This window comes from Dipodomys ordii, unplaced genomic scaffold (assembly GCF_000151885.1).
Source record: "Dipodomys ordii isolate 6190 unplaced genomic scaffold, Dord_2.0 Scaffold147, whole genome shotgun sequence".
Taxonomy (NCBI): Eukaryota; Metazoa; Chordata; class Mammalia; order Rodentia; family Heteromyidae; genus Dipodomys; species Dipodomys ordii.
The window spans coordinates 2,137,618-2,149,442 of record NW_012267363.1 but is presented as its reverse complement, the minus strand read 5'-3'; the positions used below and the strand labels follow the sequence as shown (position 1 = coordinate 2,149,442).

The window sequence follows — 11,825 nt, the reverse complement described above, 5'->3', positions numbered from 1 at the left end:
GGGGCAGAGCGGCCGCTGCAAGATCGTGGTGGTAGGGGACGCTGAGTGCGGCAAGACGGCGCTGCTGCAGGTGTTCGCCAAGGACGCCTATCCTGGGGTGAGGAGCTAGAGCGTCTGGAGAGGGGGTCTGTGGGGGTGGGTGACAGGGGCCCAGGGGAAGGGTGAAAACGAGTGCCAGTGTCACAACGGAGGGGGGGCAGAGAGAGAGAGGGAGAGCGGGAGGGAGAAGGGAAGAGGAAGGAGGCTTTGGGGGGCTCGGAAAGGACTGCAGAGGATTGGGGTGGGAGGAATTAGGGGGCAGAGCATGGTGAAATGTATGGGGTTTGGGAGAGCCAGAGGAGACGGGAAGGCGCGCTAGGAGAATGTCGGAGGTCCTCCGCATCGGAGAGGGGAAGAACTCAGGGGCTGAGGGGACCGGGAGGGGGTCCGGGAGCCTAGCCGGGATTCCGCGGAGGCAGCAGCTCCTGGGATCTTCCCTTCCTCCAAATTCTGTCCAAGGACCGGGCTGGACCGGGTGTGGGAGGCAAGAGGGCATTTGTCTGGGGTGAGAACCAGAGAGAGAATCTGCTCTTGACCCATCATCCCTGCCTGCAGAGTTATGTCCCCACGGTGTTTGAGAACTACACTGCAAGCTTCGAGATCGACAAGCGCCGCATTGAGCTCAACATGTGGGATACTTCAGGTAGCTCAGAACCTCGGGGTCACCCTGACTTCCAAGTTCCCCCCCCCACCTCCCATCCTCACCCCTTCCTTGTCTAGACCCTTAGATTCTAGGTCACCTCAGCCTGCCCATCCATCTGATTCTAGAAGAAGCTAAATCAATTTTGTGCTTAAAGCCAGGGAGACTAAGGCAGAGAGCTGGACAGACACCATGTCCTGAAGGATGCAGCCCTGGGCTCTACCTGGAGAAGTTAGAAAAGAAGATGGAACATGTTTTTTAGGAGATGGAACTGGGTTTAAGAAAGATGTTTAGAATCTTAAAGGAAACTAGAGAAATCTTAGGTGAAGTCCCGAGAGGATGGGGGAGCTCTTTCCCTGTCCCTGCTCCTCATCCTCTTCCAATATGCGAAGGCTAATTTTTTTAATTTTTATTTATTTATTTTTGGTGCTGATACTAGGGCTTGAACTCAAGGCCTGGGAGCTGTTCCTCAGCTTTTTCATTCTACCACTAGCACCACTGTTCCATATCTATCTTTTTGGTGGTTAATTGGAGAGGAGTCTCAGGGACTTTCCTTCCCCAGGCTGGCTTTGAACTATGATCTTCAGATCTCATGCTCCTGAGTAGCTAGGATTACAGGTGTGAGCCACAGAGCGCCCAACATTTGATCAACATTTCTTAAGTCTCCCCATTTCATGCCTCCCTTCATGTCTCCCAACCACTCAGGTGCCTTGTCTATCTTCTTATTCCATCTTCCCTCAGGTTCCTCTTACTATGATAACGTCCGGCCTCTGGCCTATCCTGATTCTGATGCTGTACTCATCTGCTTTGACATTAGCCGGCCAGAGACACTGGACAATGTTCTCAAAAAGGTGGGGAAGCAAGGCAACTAGACTGAAGGAACAGACAGCATGGTCTTGACACAGCTTGTACTATGAGGAGAGGGTTGGGGCATGGCCATCTGATGGAGAGTGGGTGAAGCTTCCATCCATCTCTCTAGACTAGGCCCATTCCTGAAAATCAGTTGTCAGCTGGAAACAGCAGCAGGGTGAGATGGAGAGAGCAGGAAATTCTTAGGAAACTCCTTATTTGCTCTCCCCATCTCCTTGGCTGTAGATGGAAGGGTTGGGAATGCTGACCCTAGAGCTCAAGAAAACCCTGGGGCCATGGCTCTGTTTCAATGAGAAAAAAATAATCCGTGGTGAATAGACAAAAGTCAGCTATGCAAAGCCAGGTTCCCAGGTAGAAGAGGAAAGAAAGTTGGGTTGGTGTATACCCAGGAAAAAGTCTGGGAAAAGGGGAGGGCAATAGGAAGGCTCCAGGTTAGCAGATCCTTGCTAGCCACTGAGAGTGGAAGAAAACCCCTAAACTCCACAGCCCCACTGTAGCCCTTTTACCCCCCTTTCTCTAGACACTTCCATCCCACTATTCCTATGTCCATCCTGGTCTGTTAGAATCCGTGTTTTCTGCATGCTCTGAGGAAGGACTTCCTCCTGGCATGAAACCAGTGATTGCTCTGTTCCCTCGTGAACCCCTCCATAACTCTTATTTTCCTCCCTGAATAGTGGCAGGGGGAGACTCAGGAGTTTTGCCCGAATGCCAAGGTTGTGCTGGTTGGCTGTAAGCTGGACATGCGAACTGACTTGGCCACACTGAGGGAGCTATCCAAGCAGAGGCTTATCCCTGTCACACATGAGCAGGTAAGACCCTTGACCTCGGCCTCCATCCAACCCCTGACCCTCCTCCAGCCCTGGACCTCTCACCTCATCCCCCAGCCTCTATGTTTCCTTGCTGAGCTACAGGCTAAGTCCCATATACTTCTTTTCCAGGGCACTGTGCTGGCCAAGCAGGTGGGGGCCGTCTCCTATGTTGAGTGTTCCTCCCGATCTTCTGAGCGCAGCGTCAGGGATGTCTTCCACGTGGCCACAGTGGCTTCTCTTGGCCGGGGCCATAGGCAGCTGCGTCGTACTGACTCACGCCGGGGTCTGCAGCGATCCACGCAGCTGTCAGGACGGCCAGATCGGGGCAATGAGGGCGAGATACACAAGGATCGAGCCAAGAGCTGCAACCTCATGTGAGGGGCTGCAGTGGCACAGAGTGAAGAGGGGATGTCGAGGGGCACAGTACTTCTTCTGTCCGCACCTGGGCTTCCTGACCTCCTGACCTTGGCTGGGAGGCTAGGATAGGCAGATGGAGCAAGGCTTCTGGTCAGAGGAGCTAGAAGGCAGAGGGATGTCACCATTCTCCTTGTCACCATCCCCTCCTTGCCTCTGGAATTTAAGGGGATTAACAGATGGGCATCTGGGGCATGAACTTGAGGGGGGCAGGTGGGCATTAGGGAAGCCAGCATCAAGCAATGACCTTGTTCAGCCTTGTGTAGAAAGAGTACCTTCTCTTCCCATCCTGGGTCCCTGAATCCTGGCCCTGGCTTCCTTTCCTAAGCAAAAATGTCAATTCTGCACACTTCTTTTCTTGATCTCTCATTTCTACAGCTGTTCTCACACATTCTAACCTCCAGGCTACATGCACTAAATTTTAAAGCAAGGGGAAGCCCCTCTCCACCACCAGTCCCCCTCCCCATCCCCCTTCCTCCCCATGCTCCCCCAAATAAAGCCCATGTCCATGGAAAACGGCTGTGGCTTTAGTATTGTTTTTGTTTTTTCCTTTTCTTCCCCAAAACCCACTAGTTCTCTAGCAGCAAGAGGACAAGCTAATCCTTAAGGAAGGACTTCCCTATCCTTGTCCATAGATGGAGCAGAGGGAAGAAGAATGAGTTGGACCCCTTCTTTTAGGAGCCAGAGCTGGGGTGGGGGAGAAGGTTATGTTGGGACTCTTCATTGCAGGTAATAAAGAGGAACAGTCTTCAGGTGATTGGAGGGCCTTGGAGGAGACTTATGTCTAGATAGTTGTTCACTCAGCCCAGCTGGGGAACACTGATGGCAGGAGGGAGGCTTTACTGACAGGTTCCCTTAAGGGGCCAGAACATCACCCAAGCTAAACCTGTATAGGATGAAGTTTCCCAATTCTGGGGGTCTCCCAGAGGCTAAGGTAGAGGCTCTCTCCTTCCTACCCTGAACAACTTGATCATTTGAGGAAGAGTTTTTGCTGTGAGTTTAGGGTCACCTTCCCCCCATCCCATCCCCTAGAGAAGGAAAGCTGGTAGAAGGGATGGCCAAAGCACTTGTTGTCAGAAAGGACAGTACTGGTCTGTTTTCTTGGGAGTCTGGTTTCAGATTGTCCTGTATTCCCTCCTTGGCTCTGGTCCCACTGGCCTCTTTTCGGTGACATTCTCCCCCAGGAACCATCCCTGGCCTCCCCCTCCCCCTGCCCCAGCCCCAACCTCTTCTCCCAGACTCACTAGAAGAGCACAGATCTTTCCTTCCTCTCTTCTGGGACCTTACTGTACTTCCTTGTGCATTCAGCAACTATAAAGTGTGCCAGTTGTGCCAGCCACTAATGTGAGAGACTGAAAGTCCAGTCTTTGAGCATCTACGGGTCAGCCTAGTGAAAGAGAGTAACCCAGATGTGAAGGTGGCTTAACTGTGGGAGAGTTGTACCTGGCTTCCCTATGACTAGGGAAGCCAGTCCTCTGAGCCAGGTCCTGAAGGTTGAAGAGGAGTTTGCCATGAAGTGGGGGAGGTTAGAAAGGCATGGTGGGTAGAGGGGCAGGCAGATGTAAAAAAGGGGGTGAGGATGAGCGTGAGTGGGCTCTCATGGTAGGGAGAGCTGAAGACAAGGCTGGCAAAGCACCTGGAGGCTGCAGCAGGGCTCAGAAGGGAGCAAAGATTTCATTGGAGGATATGAGGTGCCACCAGAGATCTCAAGCAGTGTGAAGAGGTCAGATTTGGTTTTGGGGTCGGCATTTCTGGAGAGGTGGTGGGGATCAGAGGTTTGGGCTCTGACATGCATCAGTTAAAGTAAACCCTCTTGTGAGGCTGATGAGGGGGACTCATGCCTGTAATCCTACCTACTCAGGAGGTTGTAATCTAAAGAATCAGAATGGTGGTTTGAAGCCAGTTCAGATAAAAAAAAAAGTCTGCTGAACTCCGTTCCCAATTAACCCAGAAAAAGGAGGACTGGAATTATGATTCAAGTGATAGAGTGCCAGCTGAGTAAGCAAGCCAAGTAAGCCAACAAGCCTGAGGTACGAGCAAAATAAAACTTAAATTAAATAAGGTAGTCTTTCTTTTCTCTCTCACCCTTTCCCTCCCTCCCTCCCTCCCTCCTTCTCTCTCTCTCTCTCTCTCTCTCTGGTATGCCAGGCCCCAATGTTTGGAAAGGAAATCTACTCCCTGTCTCACTAGACTTCCCCCTCCCTCCCCCTCCTAAGGGACTTCTGTCCTAATCTATCTGAGCTGATCTCCAGGATTCCATGGCAACTTTAAGGCCTCTGGACTTCCCACCACTCAACCGAAGCTTGGTTAGCATTTGGCCCTGAGACTCTCTTCAAGGATTCCCAAGGCCTGAGCTGAGGGTGCTGGAGAGGGCTGGGGCGCTCCATCTGTCCCATAGGGACCTGCCATGAAAAACTGACTTGGCACCAGTCCATTTTGATGAGGCACTTCCCCTCCACTTTGAAGGATCCAGGACCAAAGCAGGCTCAGGCCTGCAGTATCCCCAGAGTGCAGTGTTTGCATTGCCTCTCTCCCTGGCCCCCAATCATATGAGCTCAGGGAATGCAAATGCATCTCAATATCCGCCCAACACAAACATAATTAGGACAGTAAATCAACTGGAGGAACTCCCAAAGTTTAATACATTTCCAGTATCGCCGAGACTGGATTTTGGTCCCTTCTGCAGATCTGGGTAGCCAATTTTTACCTTGGGGAGGATGCTGAACTCTGGGCTAAGAAGATCAATGGGTGGGAAGAGGGAATGGGCTATTGCTAGCTCCAAAGAGACCTCTGCAGACTAGAGGGAGTGGGGTGGGGGAACCTTCTACTCCCATCCCAGATGCCAGAGTCAGACCTAGCTTCCTCCTCTGCAGCTGTTTCCCCCACAAATTAGACACCCATTTGGGAAACAATGTAGCCTCGTTAATCATTTAATGAAATAAACAACTAATCATGCTGTGATGCTGCCAATGTTTCTTAACCTCAGTAATCAGCCTGCTGCGGGGGAGTGGGAGAAGGAAGAGACAAGCAGATTTCAGCCTCTGAGACTTTGCAACTGATGGGGGGGGGGTCTCATGTCCATTGCCTCCCCCACTTACTGCTTTTCCCTCCCTCCCTTCCCCTTCATCCCCCAGAGAGACAGCCACAGAAAAAAACCCCTGAGATTTGGGGGCTGAAGCTGGAAGACCTGGGTTCAGCCCTGTAGCTTTCTCCCTGGGGAGCATGTGGACTGTCTGAACTTCATTTTTCCTACCTAAGAAAGGGAGCTGATCACTTGTCCCTTTTTGGGCTGCTGAAGATGTAGAGTCAGGTGCTGGTGGCTCACGCCTGTAATCCTAGCTACTCAAGAGGCTGAAATCTGAGGATCGAGGTTCAAAGACAGCCTGGGCAGGAAAGTCCGTGAAACTTTTATCTCCAATAAACCACCTGAATGGTAGAGTGATCACCTTGAGCTGAAGAGCTCAGGGACAGTGCCCAAGCCCAGAGTTCAAGCCCCATGATTGAACCACCCCCCTCCAAAAAAAAGAAAGAAAGATGCAGAGAGCAGAATTAATGTGAGAAACTGCTTGGCCCTTTCCCAGAGCCTGAGCTAGTGTCTTCCACCCAAGACTTCTGTGCAAGCTTCAGTGCTCTTCAGCTGGCCCTGAGGCCATCAGGAAAGGTGTTTTAGATGGCAGGGGGTGTTTGAAGCTAGGATTTAAGGGCTTGGGGGAAGGTAGAAGCTGTATTTTGCAGTCCTGGGCCTTGAACTCAGGACCTGGGTGCTGTCCCTAAATTCCTTTTGCTCAAGGCTAGCACTCTACTACTACAACTAGAGTACCACTTCTGTTTTTTTTCAGTGGTTAATTGGAGACAAGAATCTTACGGGCTTCCCCGCTCAGGCTGGCTTTGAACAGTGATCCTCAAATCTCAGCCTCCTGAGTAGCTAGGATTACAGGCGTGAACCACTAGCACCCTCAATACTGGATGGAGCTGGAGCGGAAAAAGCTTTGAGTCCTTGGCAATATCCTTTGGTCTCCATTTTTCTGAGTTCTCTTCCTTACTTTTTCTGAGTTCTTTTTTCCTTCCCTCTATCCCATCACCTCCTTCCCTTCTTTCTTCCTTTTGTTCCTTTTCTTTCTCTTTCTTTCTCTCTGTCAGTCTGAGGGTCTGAACTCTGGGCCTGGGTGCTGTCCCTCAGCTCTTCAGCTCAAGGCTAGTGCTCTACCATTTGAGCCACAGCCCCACTTCCAGCTTTTTCTGCATATGTGGTGCTGAGGAATTGAACCCAGGGCCTCATGCATACAAGGCAAGTACTAAACCACTGAGCCATCTTCCCAGCACCCCCCCTTCCTTCCTTTCTTCCTTTCTTTCTTTTTCTTTCCTTCTCTTTTTCTTTTTGCTTTTGAGACTGGGTCTTACTATGTAGCTCAGGCTAGCCTTGAACTCTTGCTCCTCCTGCCTCAGCCTCCTGGATGATAGGATTGCAATAGTCTGCCATTACGCTTGGCTTTTTAAAGCTTCTGGGCATTGTCCTCAGGTTGCCATAGTAACCCTCCCAGATATACTTGAACTCTTCCCATGACCTAAGGAAAAGGATGGGTGAGTCAGGTTCCTAAGGTTCCCAAATCACATCTTTAATTTCTCTGGTCCCTCACAGGCAATCCCAGTACAGCTTTCTCCTCCTACTCCATACTCTTCCCTAGGAAGGGATTCAGATTTTGTTCTAGTGTTTTCCTCTACAATTTTGGCTCCTCTTCTGCCTTCCTCCTTCTAACTAGGTGCCCAGGTCTCCCTCCATCGCTTAGTCAACCTCTGCCTAGTTTCCTCAAGACTGCAGTGAAGGTCAGAGAGAGAGAGAAGGCCCTGATCCTTAAGACTAGGATGAATTCTGAGCAGCTACCCACCCAGAGACAAGAGAGATGGTGTGTGTAAGTGCCCTTCCCCCCAAGAAAATGCCTCTGCTGTTGACTCCTAAATAACAGATGTCTGTCTGCATATTAATAAGATTGGACGAATAATTGGACGAATAATTGGTGAGTTTTTCATTCAGTGTCAGAATGAACCCGGAGGCCTTATGTTCATGCACACAGACACCCACTCACCCCCAACTCTCTCCTTTTCCCCAGAGCATAATGACACAGTCTCACATGCTGGCAGCCTTGACCTACAAAGGGGAGGGGCAGATGGGAACAGGGAGGGGTGTTAGCAGAAGGGAGACCCCCACAGTCTGGTTTGTCAGGTTTCTATCTTGATCACTGCCTTTCCATGGGGGTGAGGGGGAAGCTTGCATCTTGTTGGTTTTCACCAGCCAGCAGAGGAAGGGGAAAGTCAGTGTTAGTGAGGCAGTGAGGGGTCTGGGTGAGGGGTCTGGGTCATGGTAAGGCTGTGCTGCCCGCAGGAGATCAACAAAGCAGTAAGTGGTCATGGGGTGCTAGTAGTTCACACTTGTACTCCCAGCTACCCAGGAGACTGAGAGCAGAGAATCTTGGTTCAAAGCCAACCCATGAGACTTATTTCTAATTAGCCACCAAAAAGCTGAAAGTGGTAGGCTTTAGCTTACCAATTTCAGAAAGGCTAGTGCCTTGAGTGAAAAAGCTAAGGGACAGAATCCAGGCCCTGAGTTCAAGTCCCAATATAGGCATAATAGATAAATAGAAGGATAGATAGATTAAATAAAGCAGTGGTTTTCTGTGCTACACAAGTGTTTGGTAGAAGAAAAAAGATGTATTTATTTTTTCCTGGTTGTGGGCCTGAAGTCTGGGCCTGGGTGCTGTCCCTCAGCTCTTCAGCTCAAGGCTAGCGCTCTACCACTTGAGCCACAGCGCTACTTTTTCTCTGTGGTGCAGAGGAATAGAACCCAGGGCTTCATGCATGCAAGGCAAGCACTCTACCTCTGAGCCACTTTCCCAGCCCAGAACAAAGGTTTTTGAATCAGGCAATTTTATCATTTGCCAGCTATGTGTCCTTGCTCAAGTTACTCAACCTCTCTGAATCTTACCCTTCTTGACTCTAGCCCGCTAACAATGACCTTGAAAGACTGAAAGGACAGGAAATGAATATGATAAAAAATAAAATGTATACTGTAGTGTCTTTATGCCTGGTTTATAGGTCTTAAACCAAGCATAGTTGGCACATGCCTGTAATCCCAACAGGAGGTGGAAACAGGAGGTTGGAGAATTCCAGGTTAGTATGTGAACTACCTCAAAAGGAAAAAAAAAAGCCAGGTACCCATAGCTTATACCTGTAATCCTAGTTACTCAGGAGGCTGAGATCGGAGGATCATAGTTTGAAGCCAGCCAGGGACAGAAAGGCCATGAGACTCATCTCCAGTTAAGCACAGAAAACTGGGAGTGGTACTGTGACTCAAAGTGGTAGAGCCCTAGCCTTTGAAAGGATCTGACACATCCATCCCAGGGGACCACACAGAGGCAGGCAGGCACGGAGAAAGATTATTACAAGGTTTATTAGAGGAGCTGTATTTGCCCCTGAGGCAGCCTCACTGTCCAGGTAGCAGCAGGGTCTGAGGGAGGAAGTATGGTAGATGGGAGTTCAGGTGGGTCTGGGCAGGAGAGGGAGGGGCCAGCTGTATGGCAAGAACTCTAGGTCCAGGAGAAGCTCCAGGTTTGGGTAGAGCTGAGGACCAACAGTAGGCATAATGCTTACAGCCTTGAGAAAGAAAGCTCAATGACAGTACCCAGGCCCTGAGTTCAAGCCCCATAACCAACCAAGAAACAAAACAAAAACAAAACAAGCCAGGCTCCAGTGGCTCATGCCTATAATTCTAACTACTTAGCAGGCTCAAAACTGAGGATGGCCAGACTGGGCAAGAAAATCCATGCCATTCTTTTTTTTTCTTTTTGTCAGTTGTGGGGCTTGAACTCTGGGCTTGGGCGCTGTCTCTCAGCTCTTCAGCTCAAGGCGAGCGCTCTACCACTTGAGCTACAGTGCCACTTCCGGTTTTCTGGTGGTTTATTGGAGATAGGAGTCTCTCCTGCCCGGGCTGGCTTTGAACCGAGATCCTCAGATCTCAGCCTCCTGAGTAGCTAGGATTACAGGCGTGAGCCACCAGTGCCCGGCTCCATGCCATTCTTATCTCCAACTAGTCACCAAAAAGCCAGAAGTAGAGCTGTGACTCAAGTGATAAAGCAGCCTTGAGCAAAAAAAAAATCCCTCATGGTCAATGCCCAAGCCCTGAATTCAAGTCTCAGTACTGGCACACAAAGAAAAGTCCCAACACATATTTAATTTCTTCTCCTCAATCCATCCACCCAGCCCCACAACACACAGAGTCAGTTTCCAAATTGCTGCCCCTCACACGCCAGATCCACCTTTGTTGAGCAGGGGTGAATGAGACGTTTAGTAATTATTCCGGCTGGCTGGAAAAGACAGAGTGGGTCAGGAACAGAGAAAGAAGAGACTGACTAGATAGGCACTCACAGGGGAGGGTGTGATAGAAGCCAAGGCCCAGAAGATGTACATAGACACGTGAACCCCAGATGGAAAAAGGGAAGGGAACATGATTTTACAGGAGCGAAGTTTGCCTTGGAATGGAGAGTTCTAGAATCTACTCTCCATTTGGAAGCTCCCCCCCCCCCAGTTCTGTAATGTAAGCAAGTCTGATTCCCCTCTTAGCCCCTCAGTCCCCTCCTCAGCCAAATGAGGTGGCTGGTTTGCTCCTCAAAGCCGCCTTCTCATTGTGTGAGAACAGAAGTCCCAGTAGCTTGCTGAGCACTGGGGGGTGGGGGGGACTCCCCCCCCCAACACTCAGACCATCAGTCACTTGGGCTCTATCCCTCTCTCCTTTGGTAAATGATCTGCTGCGCCAGCAAACAACTGTCCATTGTGTCCTAATGAGGGACGAGCGAGGAAAGCCAATCACTTATGATGCAAATGAGCTGACGGCGGCGGCCTCCAGCATTCACTGAGTGCCTCTCCACTGCCCAGCCCAGCGCCCCAGTTGGGCTTTTCTCCTGAGCCCCAGTTCCCATCTGGTCTTGGAGAAGGAAGTGGAGGAGGAGGAGGAGGAGGAGGGGGAGGTGGGGGAGGAGGGGGAGGTCCAGCTTGGGCCTCTCATTGTCACATTGCCCTTCACTGTGCCACTCCCTGCAAGGAGCCCTGACCCTTTCAACGCTCGGAACCAGGCCCAGCTCCTTTCTCCACCCCAAAGGTGGCCCCCTTTTCTTTTTCTTTCCTTTTTTTTTTTTTTATTAAAGAGTGAAATGCACATCACATACAGTTTCCCTTTGTAAAGCGTATGATCCAGGAGCATTGTACTCCATTTCTGGTCTCAGCCTTTTTGCCCCTCTGCCCCTTCCCTACAGCCTTCTGTGGGACAGAGACGCTGCCATGGCCTCAGCCCAGTGAAGAAGTCATGGTGAAAGCTGACACGCTCGGGCTGGTGAGGAGAACCCCCATGCTTTAAGGTGCCACCAGGATTTTGGGGGGCACTACATTGTTACCCTGGCTGTGGGGCCGCAGCTTTCAAAACCGGATTTTTTTCTGGGGATTCTTTTTTTTGTTGTTCTCTTTTCATTTCTCTGGCATTTGGTGAGAATACAGAGGTGACTTCTGCACAGATCTTGGTTTCCATGGCTTTTACAGCCTCTGAGGGCTTAGGGATGATCCTGTCAACACGCTTCTCACTTGGGGAGATGGAAAGGGGGCTGTCAAGGGCCTTGATTGAACTCCCACAGCCCCCAATTCCCTCCCAGCCCCTTGCCTCCAGGCAGGCTCTCTCCTCACTGAGCTCCAGGGGTAGGACTTACCAAGAACAGATTTTCTATCCTCTTGGTACATAGACTAGCTTATACTACAGCTCCACAGCCACAGTCTATAGGCTGGGGGAAAAATATTCCTGAATTGTAACATTACTTTGCTTTGCTAATATACTCCCCCCTTTTTTTGGAGGGGGGTCCGGTCATGGGTCCTGAACTCTGGGCCTGGGCGCTGTCCCTCAGCTCTTCAGCTCAAGGCTAGCGCTCTACCACTTGAGCCACAGTACCACTTCTGGCTTTTTTCTTTTTGCTTATGTGGTACTGAGGAATCGAATCCAGGGCTTCAGGCATGCAAGG

General features: G+C 50.6%; 1 protein-coding gene across 1 annotated transcript; it reads left to right on the top strand.

Annotated features, from left to right (window-relative positions):
* Nucleotide 1: 1 nt before the first annotated feature.
* On the top strand, nucleotides 2–3,271 carry Rnd2 (Rho family GTPase 2; the record flags this gene model as incomplete). Its single annotated transcript, XM_013031947.1, has 5 exons — nucleotides 2–97; nucleotides 595–682; nucleotides 1,421–1,530; nucleotides 2,224–2,358; nucleotides 2,488–3,271. Coding segments are annotated over 5 exons (678 nt in total), but the record flags the coding sequence as incomplete, so codon positions are not given.
* Between the last annotated feature and the right edge of the window lie 8,554 nt (nucleotides 3,272–11,825).